Raw genomic sequence first — 20731 nt, 5'->3', positions numbered from 1 at the left:
TCTATTATTAACAGCTGGCATCACGTTGTAACTTGATGTTAGCAAACAGTTTCACACACTGTTTTCATTATTAGTAGTTTATTAGTACAGCAGGTTTATCAAACCTTCCTTGCTGAGGTTAATTACATGAGGAATATTCTGGTTCCACTTCACAATAAGACTTCCCTTAAAAAAGATTTATAAATGGTTCTTAATTACGTTTTTAATCCGGTTGTTAACACTTTATAAACTTAACGTTATAACACAGTTTTCATACATTGATGCAGGCTCACTATTTGGCAAGCGCAAGTTAATACTTACTCATTAATCTTACTAATTGAGTTACTACCATTTATAAAGGAGTCTTATTGTGAAGTGTAAAACAACAACATTTAATAATGGAACGATAGTAACTCATTAGTAGGATTAATGAGTAGTAAGCATTAACTTGATCTTGCCAAATAGTGAGCCTGCATCAATGTATAACATGTTCATAATTGTTTATTTATGATTTATAACTAATAACCTAATTATAAACTGTTTATAAAGCCTCTAAAAGGGAAGTCTAATTGTGAAGTTGTACGGATATTCTTTAATAAATTAGCATTTAACCACATTATTATGAATGAAGTTGGGAAGGATTGGTGTGAACTGGAGGCGGCAGGTAGCTCGGCTGTAGGTACGTTACTCCATCACCTGTGTGGCAGGTAGCTTGGCTGTAGGTACGTTACTCCATCACCTGTGTGGCAGGTAGCTCGGCTGTAGGTACGTTACTCCATCACCTGCCTGAACACTGTCCATGTTTCTCTCTTTAGATTCACTCACTGGATTCGGAGACTCTGGAGAAAACACTAAATATGAAGGAGCACAATGACGACGGGACGCTTCAGGTCAACTTGCTCTTAGTTTATTAAGACTTTGCAGCAGGTCACCACACACACTGTTAACACACCGGGCAGCAGCGACACACACACACACACACACACACAGGTGGGCTCTCTGTCGTTGACGTGAGAACACAGCTTCAACCACTCCTCCCTCCGGTCTGAAGACACACACTGAGATGACGGACACACACACACACACACACACACACACATCAACACGTTTAACCAGCACACAAAAACCTGACATGAGGGCAAAGGTCGGACAACTGAACCTCCATCCCTGTACTGCAGACACACACACAAACACACACACACACACACACACACACTCAGACATACTGACAGTAACACGGTGTGCAGGCTAAACTGGACTAGAACAGGCCGTGTGACCGATCCTGTGACTACACTCATTAAGACTGTTGGTGATGTTAAAGACTTTCTTCCTGCTCACGTCCTCAGTGCTGCGTCCTCCGGAGGGCTGAATGAGTGTGTGTCACTCTGCGGGAGCAAAACAAACACAGATGATACAGGTACAAGTGTAACAGCACACGCTCACACAGCTCATCTTCCTCTTCCAGCTCAGACAACTTTATTTACATCCCGTCTCACCAGACAAACAACCAGGTGAAGTTACAACAACAGAGGAAACATATTAAAAGACATGAGGCAGTTTCAATAAATAAAAGCAGTAAATAGACCAACACATCTTGTGAATTACACAGATAACACATTACTAGTTCTCATCAAAAGCTCATTATAACGTCGGCCCGAAGGCGTTAGAGTCCAGGTCTAGGCTGTTCTGGTTCCTGACAGACAGCCCATTAAACCAGCAGGTAAAAGGCTTAAAGGCTTTCGATAAAAGATGTGTGTGTAAATACCCACCTGCTAGCAACGTGTGTGTGTGTGTCGGCTCCCCTCTACCCGTCCTGTCCTCCGCCGCCGGGCTTGGTGACCTGGACGATCTCCACCGAGGTGAAGCCCTTCTTGGTCGAGGCTCTGTTCCTGGTTCTCATTTTATTCAGGGCCATCTCCGCCATTTCCGCGCGCTCCTCCGCGTCGTCCAGCTCGTGGACCGTCTTCCTGTACTTGGACAGGCTGCTGTTGGCCTGCTCCTCCTACAGCCACACAGACAGGAAGTCTTAAAGAAAGTGTCCTATAAACGAGCCTCTAATGAGATTAACGAACCAAGTAATTAAAAGTGCCACAATTTAAAGGAATTGTTGGACATTTCTGTCAGTTTTTAACCGCACAGAAACAAGAGCGGTATCAATCTTCATCATCTGACTCTGTTAAAATGTGTATTGTGCATTGAGCTCTCAGGGCCACCGTACTAAGTAGGTGTTGAGCTGTACAGAGGCGTTTCTGTTGTTTGACCAACCCTCTTTGATTTAAATGGGGTGGAGCTTTAGCTTTAGCTTTAGCTTGAGCACCAGCTAAAAAACATGGCGACTGAGCAGCATGTATTTGTAGCAGTGAGAAGCTGCTCCTTCAAACCGACTCACAGCGTCCTCGATCTGCCGTTTGTAGCACTTGAGCTTGTTCTGGAGTTTCTCCACCAGCTCCTGCATGCGCTGGTTGGTCTTGTGGTCTTCCTCCGTCTGGAAGATCAGCTCCTTGAGTCGTCGCTCTCCCTTACGGAGGCTTTTCACCGTCTCCACGTGGCGCTTCTGCTCCTGGTCCAGCTCGTTCTCCAGCTCCTTGATCTAGCAGGAAAATAAAGAGGCAGGAAGTGACGAGAGGCGTGGCTCAGTGTCTGTGTGTGTGTGTGTGTGTGTGTGTGTGTGTGTGTGTGTGTCATGTCGACCGCGGCCTTCCCTCAACAGATCCAACTCCTCACCTTGGTTTCCAGTTTCTGGATGGTGCGTTTTCCCGCCTTCAGCGCCTGCTGCTCCGCCTCCTCCAGCCTCAGTGTGAGGTCTCTGAGGTTCTGCTCCTGGTTCTTCTTGACCTTCTCCAGGTGAGCGCTCCGGTCCTGCTCCTGCCGAAGCTCCTCGCAGAGCCGCGTCGCCTGGAAGCAGACGCACATGTCAACGCGTGTTTCCACAATTCAAGTCACAATTCTTTTTTTTTTTGCCATGACATGTTTGTGTTTGCTTCATGTTAAAATGTTTCTGTGCGTCTGCTTGTTTTCTCCTGTGTGTGCGGTCAGGTCGCTCACGTCAGTCACGGCCTTCTTGGCTCTCTCGTCGGCGGCGCGAAACTCTGAGATCAGCTCCTCGTTCTCGGTGGAGAGTCGGGCGAGGTCGGCCTCCAGCTTCCTCTTCAGGATCGTCAGACTTTGGTTCTAGTGTGAGAGAAACCGGAGGATGAATCAAAATAAATATAAAAAAATGTGTATTTATAAAACCGTTAAAACCGGCGCAGCCACTCACGTGCATGTTGATCTCACTGAACCTCTCGGTGACGTCCACCAGCTCCTGCTCGATAAGTTTGCGAGCTCTCTCGGACGCCTCCAGGCCTCCTCTCAGCTCCTCCATCTCCCCCTGCATCAGACACAGACGGCGCTCCTGGAGGCTGTACTTCTCCCTCAGCTCCTCGTGCTGACGGGCGTCCTCATCCATCTGCACCTGCAGATCCTGGAGGGGGGGGGGGGGGGGGGGGGGGTCACACATGGATCATTGCAGTGGTCGTTCCATGTCCCGCCTCGCGGTGATCGAATGCAACTCTTACTTTGATCTGCTGCTGCAGCTTCTTGAGGGTTTTGACCAGCTCAGCGTTGTTCCTGTTGGCGTGCTCCAGCTGAATCTCCATCTCGTTCAGGTCTCCCTCCATCTTCTTCTTCATCCGCAGAGCCTCGGCGCGACCTTTGGCCTCCGCCTCCAGACTGGCCTGCAGCGACTCCACCGCACGCGCGTGGTTCTTCCTGAACACGAGGAAGTAACGGTTATAAATACAAGCTAACGCCGGCTAACAGGTGCAAGTGGCCTTATTGTGGATATCGATGATGACGATGATGACTTGATTTAGTTTTAAAGTGTGTGTGTGTGTGTGTGTGTGTGTGTGTGTGTGTGTGAGAGTCTCACCTGGTGACTTCAAACTCCTCCTCCTTCTCGTGGATTCTGTGGTCGATGTCGGCCTTGACTTGAGCCAGCTCCAGCTGCACACGTACCAGCTTACCTTCCTCCACCTGGACACACACACACACACACACACACCTCATCACCATCATCATCCTCATCATGTATAATGAGATTATTCTACAGCCACAGAGCGCTCTGCACCTCCAGTGAAGCTTCAGCCTCCTCCAGGGCCAGCTGCAGCTCCTCCTTCTCCACCTCCAGTTTCTTCCTGGCCTTCTGCAGCTCGTGGACGCTGCGGCCTCCTTCGCCCAGCTGGTCGACCAACTCCTTGATCTCCTCTGTGAGGAGGAGAGGAGGTGCATACGTTATTATACGCTTTCCACGTCGCTTCCCCGCCGTGATCTGTTGAACCGCGGCCGCTGGAAGTCACCTGAGAGGGTTTTGTTCTCCTTGCGGACGGTCTCCACGTGATCCTGGCTCTCCTCGTAGGCCGTCTTCAGCTTGTAGAGCTCCGTCATGTAGGAGCGACTCTCCCTCTGGCTGTTGTCCAGCTCCAGTTGCAGCTCCTCGTTCTTCTGGCTCCACTCGGCCGCCAGCTTGTCGAACACGCGCTGCTTCTTATCCAGAGCCGCCGCCGCCGCGTTGGACTGGTCACACGAACGCAGACGAAAGCATCTTCTCACTCACAGACCTTTTACATCAGTGTGCCTCACAACTGTGTGTGTGTGTGTGTGTGTGTGTGTGTGTGTGTGTGTGTGTGTGTGTGTACCTTCTCCAGGTCTATGGTGAGGTCCTCCACCTCCCCCTGCAGCCTCTGCTTGACCTTCTCCAAGCTGGCAGCTCGGGCCTGGGCCGCCTCCGCCGCCTCCTCAGCCTCCTGGAGACGCACTGCCAGTTTGCGCCTGGAGGAGAGTGGGAGGAGGGAAAGAGGAGGAGGCATTAAAAAGTATCAACAATAGTTTATTTGTGTTTTCACCACCATTGTCATTTGATTTGCACAAAGGAAGGAGAGTATTTTTAACCTACTTGGTCTCCTCCAGCTCCTCGGTGCGGTGGATGGCGTCCGTCTCATACTTGCTCCTCCAGGAGGTGACGTCGGCGTTGAGCTTGGACACGAGGCGCTGCAGCTCCCCGCGGCCCTCCGACTCCTCCTCCAGCTGCTCCTTCAGCAGGGAGAGGTCGTGGCGGGCGTTGGCCAGGGCCACCACCGCCGTGTTACGACCCTACAGGGAGGGAGAGAGGGCGGAGGTCAGATAATCACCTCACGAGCAACAAAAGGAGAAAACAGCATCACCTGCTCAAAACCAACCACCTGGGGAAGTGTCACTTGTGTCTTTGTGTTCGTTTGTGGCGACTCGTACCTTGTTCTCCTCATCCACCTGTCTCTTGAGCTCATCGACCTGCGAGGTGAGCGAGGCCTTCAGCCTGGTCACCTGGGTCAGCTTGCTCTGCACGTCCTCCAGCTCCCGGCTCAGATCATTGTTCTCCGCTGCACGCAGAGAGGACAGAAGACCCGACTGTAAGAAGGAACCCTGTACGTGTTCGTGTGTTCTCACCAGGCGGCTGAAACATGAAGCTGCAGTTCCTCTAACGGCCACTAGAGTCCTGCTCCAACAGTGAGTCAGTCCCCATAGACTCCCATGTTAAAATGTCCAACTTTACAGCAGAAATAAACATGTTTACAGCCTGGTACAGAAACTGTTTTGGTCTCTAGAGATAATTTCCTCCTTCATGACACCTGTTTATATAACTCACCTGTTTATATAACTCACCTGTTTACATCTTATTAAGGATTAAAGTTCTGCATAATTGAGGGCGTGGCCTCTTTGAGTGCCCATTTTTGGATCAGCCAGGAGTTCTGCGGGGTCAAGTACTGCCAAGATGGCGACGGTGGAGCGGCCCACTCTGAATCAGTCAGTCAGAAACCTGCGGTCGACTCTTTATTTATCTGTGGTTCTCACCCGTCAGATGGATTTTGGTCGTGCTGAGCTCGGTCTGAGTTCGCTCCATCTCCGCCAGGCGAGCGTTGGCCTCCGCCAGGTTGTCCTCCAGCTTATGGGCGTGGGCCTCCGAGTTCATCTACAGGTGCGAACGAACAGACGCAAAGACACAAGAAGAAAGTGTGGGTAAGATCTTTTTCTTGATCACACAAGATTTCTTGATCGAACGACTTTGCACCTTTGCTTTCTGCGTGGTCTCCACGGTTACGTTGAGGTCTTCGATCTCCGCCCTCATGCTCAGTTTGTCCTTCTCCAGTTTGACTTTCAGCCTGGTCAGGTTCTCCAGCTGCTCGCCCAGCTCCGCCATCGCGTCCGAGTGCTTCTTCCTCAGCCCCGCCGCCGTGGCCTCCGATTGGAGCGCCGCCTCCTCCAGCTCCCGCCTCAGCTTCAGCAGGTCCGTCTCCCGCTTCCTGTTCTGCTCGATCTAGAGGAGGTGGTGGAGGTTAGTAGGGCGGAGGTCACGATGGAGCTCAGTGCTACCCTCTGGTTGATTGACAGCTGTCAGACACACTCACCTGGGTGACGGTGGCTCCTCCCGCCTCTTCCAGCCTATCACTGAGATCCTCCAGATCACGTGACAGCTCCGCCCTCTGCTTCTCCACCTATCAGAGAACAGAGAGAACATCCCACCTGTTTATAGTGGTCAACACGTGTCATGCAGGAGGTTTGAACTCCGGTGACCTCGCGGCTGAGACCTGTACCTTGGCTCTCATGGCGCGCTCAGCTTCCAGCTCCTCCTCCAGCTCCTCGATGCGGCCCTGAAAGAGGAGAGCGTGAACACATGTTCAGACCAACGATACAACTGTCACCTTCTTCTCCAGAGAACAATAACCACGAATTTAACTCGTTTTATCAGAAACAAAATCTATAACACCTGGAATCAGCTGATGCCTGTCTGAACACTAACCTGGTGCTCTTTGAGCTTGCGGCCGAGCATGGAGCTGAGAGCCTGCTCGTCCTCCAGCTTCGAGTTCATGTTGTTGATCTCAAAATCTCTCCTAGACGAACACACACACACACACACACACACACACACACACACGCACACACACACACACACACACACACGCACACACACACACAGGAGTGAGTGATCGATATTTGAGTCACCTTGTTCGCACTAAGTTTGATCATTTCGATGTGCCCTCACCAGAGGCTGCGTTTCCAAGACGACCACTTTAGGCATGCTATAGCATTTAATTGGCTGAGAGGGCGGGGACTATCTGGAGGCTCACGTCATGTCAGTGTCCGTCCAGAGGTTTAGTAGGCAGGTAGTAACATTACATTATTATTATTATAATGCGCTGATTCATCAGCTGCTGCGGCTGATGAAGGAGCAGCTGCTTTTAACTGTGACATCAAAAACGCAAAAATATTGTCTGATTCTTTTCTTTTCAATGTAAATACAGATAACATTTGTTTGACTGTGTGTGTGTGGGTGTGTGTGTGTGTGTGTGTGTGTGTGTGTGTGTGTGTGTGTGTGTCTCTCTCTCACTTCTTGATGACCTCCTCCAGGTCGATCTTTGCGTTCTCCATCTCATTCAGGTTCTCGATGGTCATCTTCAGGTCTCCCTCCGCCTTCCTCCTCGCTTTCTCCACCTCCGCCCTGATCCTCTTCTCCTGCTCCCAGCTGTCCTCCAGCTACACACACACACACACACACACACACACACACACACACACACACATGATGAAGGCAGTAATACTGAGTATATTCAGCTGCAGCTGCCGACACTCTGTCAGGTCTCGTACCTCGTTCACTTGGCTGTTGAGCTTGCTGTTGGTCTTGGTGAGATGATTCACTTTGTCTTCTTCTGTTTGGAGATCCTCCACAGTTTTCTGAATACATTTCAAAATAAATCAGTCTCTATTAAACTCATACATATAAAATGACATAACAGAAATGTGTTTATTTTTCTACCTGTTGCAGTTCCTCCAGAGCTCTCTTCTCCTTCTGCAGCTTGGCCACATGATCGTCCCTCTGGTTCAGGTCACCCGTCAGAGTCCGCACCTTGAAGTCCAGACCCTGAACGCACCGTCGAACAGGAATTCAGCGGTAAACTCTAAATCTTACACATTATAACCTGGTTTTCTGTCCATTCAGTGAAATAAAAATACATCTCCACAGCTGCTATACTTCACTTCCTCTCTCCTCCTCCTCCTCCCCTTCACCTGTTTCTCCTTCTCCGTCCTGGCCAGCGTGGATTCCAGAGACTCCAGGTCTCTCTTGAGCTCGTTCAGCTCCCCCTCCAGCTGCCTCCTCTGGCCATGGAGGGAGGCCGTGTTGCCCTCTTCCTCCTCCAGCCGCTCACGCAGATCCTAAATTCACAGTTTTAGCCAAAATAAACCAGTTAGCTTGATCTTGAAACGCTCAAAAAGTTCTTATTCTGCACATATTACAGTCCTACTAATTAACAAACAGACATAGAAATAAAGACATAAATAAATCTTGAAATGCATAAATAAATAAATGAATAAATATATTAATTAATTAATTTAGAAATACCAAAATGTTTTTATTCTGCATTAATTAATTCATTAATTTTTTATACTTGTGTCATTTGTCTTTCACAGTCCTGTGAAAGCTGTAAACATTAGAGCTAATATTGTTACTACTCACTTACGAGCAGTGGAGTGTAAATCTTGTACTTAATGTGGATTTTGAAGCGATCACACCTTGTTTGTTCGTCGCTGTGTCACTACATCATCATTACTGATGTTTACCTGCACTGACTCCTCCAGCTGCACCTTTTGGTGCATCAGCTGGGTGCAGCGCTCCTCGGCGTCTCCCAGCGTGTCCTGCTCCTGCGAGGAGACGAGGAGATGAAGTGTGTACATGTGAGAACGTCAGTGTGTTTACAGTTATCCAGGTGCGTCGGCAGAGAGATCTCCGGCAGAGTTTCCTGCAAACTGAAGTGTGTGCAGATGTGCGCTTACTGCGGCCAGCGCCAGCACCAGGTCGTTCTTCTCCTGAGACAGAGTGAACATCTTCCCCTCAAGATCTTTGATCTTTCCCTCCAGCTCCTTGACCTTCTCCACTGCCACCCTCAGCTCCTCCTCCTTGGCCTTGAAGGTCTCCTCCTGACGGGCGACCATCAGCAGGGGCTTCACCTGGAGGAAGCCACAAGGCGGGAAATATAAAGATGAAGATGATGATGATGAAGATAGTTCATCATTCGTCAAGAGTTGGAACGTCAGCGTGTCACCTTAGTGTAGAGTTTCCACCAGCCCCAGAAGCGCAACTGAAGGAACTTCCTCACGTTACGCTGGATGGCCATCAGTGCAATTCTGCATCACACAAACATAAACACAGAAACACTGTCACACACACACACCTGAGTCAGCATTAAACCTGCTGCACACACACACACACACACACACACACACACACACTGACCGTCTGTCCACCATCTTCTTAAACTCAACCCTCATTAGAGTTCCTCTCAGTTGAGCCTGCAGCATCGTTATGATCTTCGCCAGCCGCTCGTCGCGCATGTCCTCCAGCTTCGCCAGGACGCCCGCACGGAAGAACACCTGGAGAGACAAACAGGTGAGAGAGGGAGGAAGAGGAGGAGGAGGAGGAAGAGGAGGAGGAGAGTCATTTATCAACCGCATGTTCTCATTTGTTTCATGTCATAATAATAGATAATACACAAGAAGTAACAGAGGAGCTAATGAACTAAAGTGTAATTTAGTTAATTATATAGATGTTATATGTAGAGATGTAACATATATACAGTACATATATATATATATATATATATATATATATATATATATATATATATATATAATATTCTGTTTGGTCCCATCAACCCGTCAGTTGTATGTTAATGAGTGTGTTTAATAGAGATAAAACTGTTATGTGTTTCAGGGTTAATAGCTGTTTATGTGTGTTGTTCCTCTACAAAGTCACTTAGTGTAGTAACGTACTAAAATCTACAATATTATAAAAATACCAGAAAGTACAAGATAAAAGTTCTGCATTAAAAATATGAGTGTAAAATGTGAGTATAAGTACATAAGTATGTGCGGGGTACCTTGCTGTGGCCGATGCGGTACTCCATGTTATCCAGACCGATGGAGCCGAGGATGAGCTCAGACGCCTTCTTGTTGTCAACGAATCCCTTAGGGATGACGTTGGGGTTGAGGATATAGTATCTATAGGAGACATTAAGAGGAGGAGCAGAGGGAGAAGAGAAGAGATGGAGGGGAAAAGGTCGAGCTGAAATATGATGGTGCTGATAAAAAAAAAATCCTGAAGGCCATAAAAACAGTGTTTATCCTTCAGATGGAAAACCATATACAGTGTGTTTACTGGAGGGAAGGAAACGATGTGGAAATGTACAGATTTAACATAATCCATCAACACATGTTCGTCTGATCGTAACTATAATCAAATAATTCTAAATGTTGTTTAATATATAAGGTTTTTTTTATGTAAATGAGGTTTATTGACCATAAAACTCCAAAAGAAAGTGTAAAAGTCTCAGTAATGAGTTGCACTGAAGGCGACTGAAAAGGTGTTATTATCAGGTAATGATTTTATACTTGTACTTACTTATACTACACATGTTCAATAAACAGTCAAACTTTTAAACTTTGATTTTGACCCGGAGAATCGATGTTAAGAAACATGAAGATGCTGGAAGAATGGAGATCAATAACAAAAGTGATGGGAGTCAGACCTCTGTTTGAATTCTGGGTACTGTAGTCTGTTGGGGAATCCCTTCCTGCAGATGCGGATGCCCTCTAGGACGCCGTTACAGGCTAACTGGTGCAGGATCAGATGGTTGTCTGTAACGCCTTTACAACACGAGAGAGAGCGATGAAGAATTATTGTACTTAAGTATATTTTTAAAGTACCTGTACTTCAGTATTTTTACAATCTAGTAACTGAAGTGAAACAACTTTCACTTGTACTGGAGTCACGTTTGATCAGAGGTATCTGTGTGACTCGGGTGATGCGCTGACCTGACTTCTTGAACTCGTTGGGGACGATGCAGCGGACGAAGTGAGGAGCGGTGCTTCGCAGGGTGCTCATCAGCTTGTTCAGTTGTTCCTGTTGAGCGTAAACAGTTAACGGGTCGTCGCCGCCTGCTGTGAGATTTGCCTCGGGATCAGGTGTGACAGGTGTTTTTCTGTGTGAGTTACCCTGTAGAAGTTGGAGACGGTTTGGAAGGACGAGCCTTTCTTCTGCTTCTTGGTTCCTGCGGCGGCCTCCTCCTCTTTGAAGAGCAGAGCCAGCAGAGACATGGAGGACTTCTGGAAGAGTCCCACCACCGTCTCGTTCAGAGGGTCTTTGTTCTTCTCCAGCCAGCCGGCGATGTTGTAGCCCACCTGTGGGAGGCACACACACACACATTCACTGCAGCCGTGTTCGCATGAAAGGCTCGTGTCCTGCTATAAACTCACTCAGTCAGAAATATCACACACACACACACACACAGAACATCCTAAACATCCATCCACAAGTCAAACGCTCCCACGACAGCCCGGCACTCACTGTGCCGGCGTAGTGCACCAGTTCAAAGTGGGCCTCGGCTCCTTTCTTCCCGCCTTTCGGCTTCAGGAAGTTCGAGGACTTGCCCAGGTGGTTGTCGTGCAGAGCTGCTTTAAAGGTCGAATCTGTGGCCTTCGGAAACACACACTGCTCCTCCAGGATGGAGAAGATCCCCATGGGCTGGAGAGGAGACAGAGAGTCAGGGACTTTTTCTATAATATTTCTTCACATTTTTATTGTAAATATTTGATCTTATTGTCACTTTTTTTTTATTTCTATTTAAGATATCTGCAGAACCTGCTTGTTTCATCTTTGTTTATATTTCTTTTCCTCTTACTTTGTTTATTGTCATGCACCAAAACACCAATAAACCAGACTGTGATTGTGATTCTGGTTCTGGTTTGTGCGTGTGTCACCTTCTCCAGCAGGTCGATACACGCCTGCAGGTCGAGGCCGAAGTCGATGAAGACCCAGTCGATTCCCTCCTTCTTGTATTCCTCTTGCTCCAGCACGAACATGTGGTGGTTGAAGAACTGCTGCAGCTTCTCGTTGGTGAAGTTGATGCACAGCTGCTCGAAGCTGTTGAACTGGAGACGCAACACAGAGTCCGAATCGTGAGATGAAGTAACTTACGAAATACGAAATCCAGCACAAAGACCTCACCTCGAAGATCTCGAACCCGGCGATGTCCAGCACGCCGATGAAGTACTGCCGCTGCATCTTGGTGTCCAGGGTCTTATTGATCCGGGTCACCATCCACTTGAACATCCGGTCGTAGATGGCTTTAGCCAGAGCACCGATGGAGTACACGCACTGGGCCTGGTTCTGACCTGAGAGCAGATATTGGACAGGTGATGAGCGCACTGTCCCCGCCCGCTGGACACTCCTTGTTTTCAAGACATCTCAACATTGTCCTCGTCACACCTTTGGTCACAAACTCGTTGCCAACCTTGACCCTGGGGCGTGTGATGCCCTTCTGCAGCTCCCCAGAGTTGACGGCCATGAGGTGAGCGACTTTGTCCGCCACTTTAGGAAGAGAAGAAGAAGAAGAGAGGGGACAAGGAGTTAACAGGAACAGGAACCACAAATAAGATGGAGATTAATGTGGAGAAACGACATATAGAGTTTGATAAATATGAGCTGGGACATGAAAAAGGGCGGGCTTCAAGAGAAATATCAAAAGAGAAGGAGAGAGGTAAAGAGAGAGAGAGAACTAGGCCAAATGTACAGGGTGGCGAGAGAGAGAGAGAGAGAGAGAGAGAACTAGGCCAAATGTAGAGGGTGGAGAGAGAGAGAGAGAGAGAGAGAGAGAGGTGGGCTTTTTATACCCTCGGTGGAATCCACATCAGCCTGTTCCTCTCTGGCTTTCTGTTTGAACTTCATGTTGCCGAAGTGCATTATGCCTCCGGTCAGCTTGTACACGCTCATCTTCTCCTCAGGAGTGAAGCCCAGGACATCAAAGGCTTCCTGCGTGCACACGAGCGAGCGAGCGAGAGAGAGAGAGAGAGAGAGAGAGAGAGAGAGAGTTACACAACAAGAAGCAGCAGCACCGTCAACAGGCTGATGAGTTTCACTATTTCAGTTTTAATTATTGAAGAAGTGAATGTGAGACAGAGAGAGGGAGAGAGAGAGAGAGAGAGAGAGGTCGACTCACATCAGTGAGCATCAGCTCCTCTCCGTCGTCCATGTTGTCGACCACCGTGACGCCCTGACACACCCACACGTACTGCTTGGGGTCAGGACTCAGCAGCAGAGCGCCTGGGAAACAAAACATTTAACAATAGAATAATTATAATAAGAAGAAGACAATGAAGCAAAACCCACCGTTTAATGGATCTTAAAGTGATTCTCATTCTCACATTATCAGATTGTCATTTGAATTGATTTTAATCTGGTCGTTATTTAACTTAATTATATGTTACAATATAAAGTTTGACACTTCAACTGTTTTTACCAAAATGTTTCGGCTGTTTATCCACGACTTTTAACTATTTCAACCATGTATTCACGTCACTGTTCACCCACTATATTCAGCTAAATATTATATTGATATACACTATTGCTTCTTCACAGTTTTCCCTGTTACTTTTAATGATATATTTCAACTTCTATTTCAGCTGTTTATCCACGGTTTACTTTTTGCTATTTCAACCATCCAGCATCATTTCTTTTAGCTGGCTAGTTTTTTTTCCATTAACACACTTTCAGCTAAAACTGTTAAACCTGTAGTTTTAGCAAATTATTATCCATTAACTTGAAGTGTCTCAGTCGCTCTTTGTGTTTCATGTCTCTCACCCATGAGCTCGGGCTTCCTGCCAGAGAGGAGCTGGTAGAAGATGTGGTATCCTCTCTCAGCCGCCTGCTGGGAAATCACTCTGGATTTCTCGAGCAGATCTGATGCACACACACACACACACACACACACACACACACACACACACACACACACACACACACACACACACAGAGTTTATAATGAGCCACTTATCTCTTTACAGAGTGATGTCCATATTTGATGAAACATAGAAGCTATAAGACTGTGTGTTTTGCTCAGGTGCAATAACGCTGGTGAAGTAATGAAACCGTAAATTAAATCCGCTCACAAGACTCAATATCGGCGCCGGCCAGCTTCGCTGTCGGCCCGAAGTGGATACGAATGAACTTCCCCTGAAACACACACAGACACACGAACGTGAGTCTCAGTGATCTGATGATTGTGATGTTGTTTTTATGTTTCCACGGTTTTAATGAGATTTAATGATGTAAAACACCATCATGTTGTTGTGACCCGGTCCTTACAAAGCGCGACGAGTTGTTGTTCCTGATGGTCTTTGCGTTGCCGAACGCCTCCAGCACCGGGTTAGCCTGGATGATCTGGTCCTCCAGAGACCCCTGAGAGGAGGAGAGGAGGAGGAGGGGAGGAGAGGGGAGGAGAGGAGAGGAGGAGGAGGGAGAGGAGGAGGAGAGGGGAGGGGGAGAGGAGAGGGGAGGAGGAGGAGAGGAGAGGAGGAGAGGAGAGGGGAGGAGGAGGAGAGGGGAGGAGGAGAGGAGGAGAGGAGAGGGGAGGAGGAGAGGGGAGGAGGAGGAGAGGGGAGGAGGAGAGGAGGAGAGGAGAGGGGAGGAGGAGGAGAGGGGAGGAGGAGAGGAGAGGGGAGGAGGAGGAGAGGGGAGGAGGAGAGGAGGAGAGGAGAGAGGGGGAGGAGGAAGGGAGGAGGAGGAGAGGGGAGGAGGAGGAGAGGGGAGGAGGAGAGGAGAGGGGAGGAGAGGAGGAGAGAAGGGGAGGAGGAGGAGAGGGGAGGAGGAGAGGAGGAGAGGAAGAGGGGAGGAGGGGAGGAGGAGGAGAGGAGGAGGAGAGGGGAGAGGAAGAGGGGAGGAGGAGGAGAGGAGGAGAGGAGGAGAGGAAGAGGGGAGGAGGAGGAGAGGAGGAGAGGAGGAGAGGAGAGGGGAGAGGAGGAGAGGAGAGGAAGGGAGGAGGAGGAGAGGGGAGGGGGAGGAGAGGGGAGGAGGAGAGGAGGAGAGGAGAGGGGAGGAGGAGAGGGGAGAGGAGAGAGGGGGAGGAGGAGAGAGGAGGAGAGGAGGAGAGGGGAGGAGGGGAGGAGGAGAGGGGAGGAGGAGAGGGGAGAGGAAGAGGGGAGGAGGAGGAGAGGAGAGGAGGAGAGAGGGGGAGGAGGAGAGGAGAGGAGGAGAGGAGGAGGGGAGGAGAGAGGAGAGAGGGGGAGGAGGGAGGAGAGGAGAGGAGGAGAGGGGAGAGGAGAGGGGAGGAGGAGAGGAGAGGAGAGGAGAGGAAACGAGGAGAGGAGAGGGGAGGAGAGGAAACGAGGAGAGGAGATCATATGACACTTGCTGTAGAAGATTCTCTTGTGTTTTACACTGTGAATCTAAAATGAAAAAAGTTTGGTGTCGAAAAATAAAAGATTATTTCATGGGAAAAACAAACAAACAAACAAACAAACAAACAAACAGACAAACAAACAAACAAACAAACAGACACACTCACCTTGGAGTCGGACACTTTGCTGCCGGAGGCTCCAACATTAGCGAAGTACTGGATGACCTTCTTAGTGTTCTCAGTCTTTCCAGCTCCAGATTCTCCGCTGGGGGAGAGACACCAGCGAGGACTTAAAGACACTGAGACGTGCAGACTACACGGTCTTCATCAACATCAAAAAACAACAACAACAACAACAACAACAACATTGACGTCCTTACGTGATCAGCATGGACTGGTTCTCGTGCTCTGAGACGTGGAGAGAGGAGGGAGAGAGAGAGAGAGAGAGAGAGAGTGTGAGTGAGCTGAACATAATCACTGCTGATTTCCCTCAGAGCAGATCAGAGAGCTGCTGATGTTCCCTGTCAGCAGCAGCAACGACACAGACAGCTGCCCCCCCCCCAGCCCCCCCAGCTGCCCCCGCCCCCCCAGCTGCCCCCTCCAGCCCCCCGATGCCACATAATGGCTGCAAAGTATTTTCCTACTCCCTGAACAAATCATGGCTGATTACACACCTCCAGCAACTGCCCCGCTCCCTCTGTCCACATGTCACTGTGTAATGACCTTAGAGCAACTCATCTCATGGGGGGGGTAATCCCAAATTACAACATACCACTTGCATGCTTATCTCCCCTCTTTGCCAACTTCACCCCCCCCCCCTCCTCCCCTCACCCATCCATGACCCATCTCCCTGTCTCCTCACCCATCAGCATGTCATGGTAAGCGTTGTCGGAGATGGAGAAGAGGTGAGGAGGAACCTCGTTGCGTTTCTTCCCCTTGTATATCTGGGCCACTTTGGCGCCGTAGATGGGAAGCCATTTGTACGGGTTGATCGCCACGCAGAAGAGGCCTGAGTAGGTCTGGAAGAAACAAAGAGGCTTGAAGGATGCATATGTCAAATTACTATCTATCTATCTATCTATCTATCTATCTATCTATCTATCTATCTACTTGAAGCCTGCCCAGGTGTGTACTTCTACTTTTCCCAGAATGCATTTTAAAGGGTGTAATCTAAACTTCCATACAGTTGTAGAGGATTTGTAAGAGATTTCTTTTTAATAAAAATGGTCAAAATCGACGCTGCAGAGGCAAAAACATCCTGCGAGACTTTCAGTGGGTCAAACTCCAAAACCAGCGGAAACTACATTTCCCATAATGCAAGTCAGGATTTCTGTTATAAATGTATTGTTTCCGGCCATAAGATGAGATAACCCCGAGTTAACAACTTCTCCCAAATAAATCGATATTAATGAGTAAAATCTGTGGAATGGCCCTTTAATAACCCACAGAAAACAACTGAATTTATTACAATCAGCTGTTGAGCAGAAGTTCTTTCTGCTGAACCGTCACAGACTCACATAGATCCTCATGTTGACGTAGCGGCTGCGCAGGTTTTCCATGACGCTGGCCTCGTTGAGGAAGGTGAGGTTGGCCATGTCGCTGGCTTGGTAGAACTTAGGAGGGTTCATCTGCTGAACGTCATCCTTCCTCACAGTCACGGTCTGAGCAGAGAGAATAATCAAAGGTTTTTAATCATGGTTATTATGATCATTAGCTCAGAGTAAACAGGTTTAGTCTGGGTCTTACTGTGTTCTTGGTGGTCTTGATGGTGACTTTGTCCCCATCTTCAGACTGAATCTCCCCAGCGATAAAAGCCTCCTTCTCGTCTTTGACCCAGCAGGAGCGCTTGATGTCGTATGGTTTATTCATGGCATCCAGCCGCTCCTTCTCTGAGGGAACCAGGAACGGCATGGGGTCCACATCGTCCCCACACTCCCCTTTATATCCACCCGGCATGACTGCTGCTGCTGCTGCTGCTGCCTCCAACACACCAACGGACCGGCTCACTGACCAACTGGCTGCTGCAGAGAGAGAGAGGCTGAGACAGAGATAGAGGACAATTAAAAGTTGTTACTGTAAGTGCGAGGAAGGACAGTGGTGATACTCACCGATGCAGGAGGCAGAGGAAGTGAGTATGGGTGTGTGTGTTGAGGCCACGCTGTTATATACCAGACCGTCTCCTTCCTGATATGGTCACGACTCTAAAACCAGCCGTCACCCCGAGGTCTCATCCCTCCGAATCTGCCTGGCAGCGCAGGATCTGGGAATTCTTCAATCTGCCTCCCTCCTTTTAGGGTTTCCCCTGGAAAGCCATCACTCCTTTCCTCACCCCATCACTCCGCCCCGTCCACACCTCGATCTTCATCCCACCCCGCCTCCGCTCTTCACCATCAATTGCTCTCTCTTTGTGCGCCTGATGGGATTAGGGATGAGTAAGGCATCTTAAATTAAAACCACTGACACACAGAGAAAGCAATTTTTTCTCTTAATATCTTTTGCATTCTTGGAGCAATCTTGATCCTCTGCTCTCCAGACCGACCAATCCCTATTTATTATTGAATAAATCAATATCCTTTAAGATCGACTATTACTCACATAACAGGACACGTGTATCGTGTGTCATCTTTACATGACGCCTTGAGGACGGCGCAGGACAGGGGAGGAACATGCACAGGTTTGTGAGGCGGGGCTCAGGTCAGGTAAAGGCCGGCAGAGTGACTCACACACGTGAAGAGAGGGAGGTTCAGGCGTCCTCCACAGCGTCGTTTCACAGAAACTTCCCTCTGTGTAGAATCACTGTCGCAGCGGCAGGAGAAGCCGTCACATCCTGTGAGTACGACAACCTCAAGGTTCAAACTCTTAAGTCTCAGTAGGTGAACGAGTTAAAGTTCCCATCAGGCAGAAAGTGAAATATTATTTTCTACGTCATTATTAGATTTTCAACCCTGACGTATCAGTGTCAGCAGCATCTTACTGCAGCTGGTGAAGGTGGAGCGAGTTTTAAGTGTTTTATAAACATCTCACTGGTTTGGTCCAGTTTCTTTCCCAACCTAGAGGTCGACTTCCCTCCAGAGAGGGAGGGGGAAAGTTCTGCTGCGCACATTTGTGTTCATTTTTTGGATATGTGTCTAAGTTTTCTTTTGTGAAATCTTGGATAATTTGACGTCTTCAGGCCTCAAACAGAGAAGTCTGAAGACATCTTTGCGGGGGGGGGGGGGGGGGGGGGGGGTCACAAGCCAAAAACATCACCAGTTTAAGGTTTAACATAGTCTTGTGTATTTTATGAGATTATCATGTTATTTTTTATGTAAAATTTCAATTCTGTAAATAATGAGTAACCAATAGAATAGATATGATGGAAGAATCTTCAAGAAGCATAAAATCCAGATTTTCAGATAAAGAACAAGAAGCTGAAAACTGTTGATGAGAACTGCTGTTGTGTAAATGTGCTCCACTGTAGATTCCTCCGAACTGAAGCAGCTGTTGCTCCTGTTCCCCAGAGGGGGCACTAATCACACACACACACACACACACACACACACACACACACACACACACACACACACACACACTGAATCACCCTCAGGAGAGTTAATAGTTTGACTATAATAAGTTCATACTTTTCCTGCACAGATTTATGTTGGAGGTTTAAATGATTTTAAATCAATTTCATTCTGACTTTTCTGGCATTACACTGATTTTCAGAGCAAATGACCCATTTTCAGAGTGTGTGAAATCACTTTCTCTCTTCATCTTCTCTTCCCCTCCCTCTCTCAGCCTCTTTTCTGTTTTCTGTTTTCTTCTTCCTTTATTTAAATATTTTTGTGAGAGAAAAAAACCCTAATTTCACTACTCAATGGGATTTCCCGACTGTTCTGGGCAAAGAATGACTTCATTAATCGTGTGTGTGTGTGTGTGTGTGTGTGTGTGTGTGTGTGTGTGTGTGTTCCCAGAGGTAGCCTATAACTAACTTTGTCTCTATGATTGGAATTATCTAAGTAGCTGTGAACACACTCAGCTGGTCTCAGGGGCTCTTTGAATGACACACACACCATGTACATACACCACATAGACATGTGCACACACACATACACACACACACACACACACACACACCACACACACACACATGTAGATGTGAACACATACACACAACACACACATAATCACATAATCATACTAACAGCTGTACATGACCGTTTTGGAGGGATAAACTAATTTGTGTGTGTGCGTGTGTGTGTGTGTGTGTGTGTGTGTGTGTGTGTGTGGTGCTGCCACCTGTGGAGTGTTGACATAGTTAAACATACAAATACATACAAACACAAGTGGGAACTGGACAGATGTAGCGCGGTTGGAGATGAGAAATGTGAAGAAGTCACTTAACAGATTAGAACAGAAAGATAACTGAAGAGGAAGATGTGACGTCATCACTTCCAGACTCAGACAAAATGGATATGAAGTTCAAAAATGCCCATTTGTGTGTGAGTGTGTGTGTGTGTGTGTGTGTGTGTGTATTTGTGAGCCAAGTCTAGTGTCCGACAAGCCGTCCGCTGCTTATGTGGATTTACTGTGCCCTGTAAACAGGCTGGTGAGAGGGTCCATTGTTCCAGCAGCTAATACAGCAGCCGTGCAGCTAAACCCGGTGCTGCTCAAGAGCCAAATCCCTCCATCCGTTATCCCCGTCCACCCAGCTCTCCCTCAGCCTTCAGCGGCCTGCACCAGTGTTTCAGCCCACCACACACTATACTTCACATTCCTGACACACAGTTTTTAAAGCATATATTAGATAAAGTGATGCATTTACTTCACCTGCCATGCAGCCACTATTGGTCTTCATCACGTTGCATTCAAGTGCTTGTGGGAAGCTCCAACATTCAAGAAGGAGCCGCCTCTCACTATTTGGATGAACATATTTACCTTAATGGCAACTCTTTTTATGGCTGGTGGTTTTTCATTAAAATGTTGATCATATTAATTAAGATGCAGTATGTAAAGTTGTAAACTGTGTGAACACAGTGACTAACACACACTGTTAGTCTCTGTTCCCACAGGTGAAGCTGATCTTACACCCTAACATCTGTTTAAGGAAGTCAGTAATCTATTTTTCCCACACAGATTTTGGATCAAAGATTTAATAATATTTAAACTCTTTTGGGGTATGCATCGTTAAACAGTTTCTTCAATAAAGAAAATTTGAAAAATAATGTAAAAGGGGCATCCACCCTTTTTTACTTGAACTACTTTTGATATTTTGGACTTGATGGTTAAATAATGGAAAACTGAATACAAAGTGGTGTGGGAGGGGTAAAATCTGAAAAACAACAAGCTCTTCTGAACAGAGAGATTATTGAGGAGAAATACACAACAACTATTTATTGATTGCTGGAGATCATCTGGGAGAAGAGAATAAAATGTATAAAAGTGGGTAAAATTATAGAGATTTAACATCCAGGAGCTGGTGGTAGCCTCTTAAAGGAGTTATTGGGGAACTGGGAGAAAGCAGAAAACAGAAA

The 20731-nt window shown here is 47.7% G+C and overlaps 1 protein-coding gene across 1 annotated transcript; it reads right to left on the bottom strand.

The window, feature by feature from the left end:
- Nucleotides 1–408: 408 nt before the first annotated feature.
- Nucleotides 409–17174, bottom strand: LOC130185575 (myosin-16-like). Its single transcript, XM_056402113.1, has 44 exons — nucleotides 16965–17174; nucleotides 16736–16879; nucleotides 16081–16237; nucleotides 15599–15626; nucleotides 15387–15483; nucleotides 14189–14281; nucleotides 13993–14056; nucleotides 13685–13783; nucleotides 13040–13147; nucleotides 12718–12852; nucleotides 12314–12415; nucleotides 12053–12219; nucleotides 11806–11976; nucleotides 11393–11569; nucleotides 11041–11226; nucleotides 10861–10948; nucleotides 10575–10692; nucleotides 9927–10047; nucleotides 9284–9420; nucleotides 9093–9174; nucleotides 8824–8997; nucleotides 8611–8691; nucleotides 8059–8205; nucleotides 7808–7912; nucleotides 7639–7725; nucleotides 7382–7527; nucleotides 6794–6884; nucleotides 6588–6644; nucleotides 6402–6488; nucleotides 6065–6310; nucleotides 5848–5965; nucleotides 5248–5375; nucleotides 4913–5109; nucleotides 4656–4788; nucleotides 4317–4533; nucleotides 4088–4224; nucleotides 3890–3993; nucleotides 3537–3729; nucleotides 3239–3442; nucleotides 3025–3150; nucleotides 2704–2874; nucleotides 2369–2569; nucleotides 1749–1981; nucleotides 409–1364 (listed from the first exon to the last, which is right to left on the bottom strand). The coding sequence occupies exons 1-43, from the start codon at nucleotides 17172–17174 to the stop codon at nucleotides 1784–1786; spliced, it is 5832 nt and encodes a 1943-aa protein (XP_056258088.1). The 3' UTR covers nucleotides 409–1364; nucleotides 1749–1783.
- Nucleotides 17175–20731: the final 3557 nt, after the last annotated feature.

The sequence above is a fragment of the Seriola aureovittata genome, chromosome 17 (assembly GCF_021018895.1).
Source record: "Seriola aureovittata isolate HTS-2021-v1 ecotype China chromosome 17, ASM2101889v1, whole genome shotgun sequence".
Taxonomy (NCBI): domain Eukaryota; kingdom Metazoa; phylum Chordata; class Actinopteri; order Carangiformes; family Carangidae; genus Seriola; species Seriola aureovittata.
This window is presented reverse-complemented; position numbering and strand designations above follow the sequence as displayed.

Bases quoted from the DNA above. Each gene is read 5' to 3' on its own strand.
- LOC130185575 (XM_056402113.1), bottom strand. From the start codon at position 17,174: ATGCCGGGTGGATATAAAGGGGAGTGTGGGGACGATGTGGACCCCATG. The intron at 10,693-10,860 runs GTCAGCGCATCA...CGTGTTGTAAAG, and splicing joins CAACGAGTTCAAGAAGTCAG to GCGTTACAGACAACCATCTG. The intron at 6,645-6,793 runs GTTAGTGTTCAG...CTCCTCTTTCAG, and splicing joins GCAAGCTCAAAGAGCACCAG to GGCCGCATCGAGGAGCTGGA.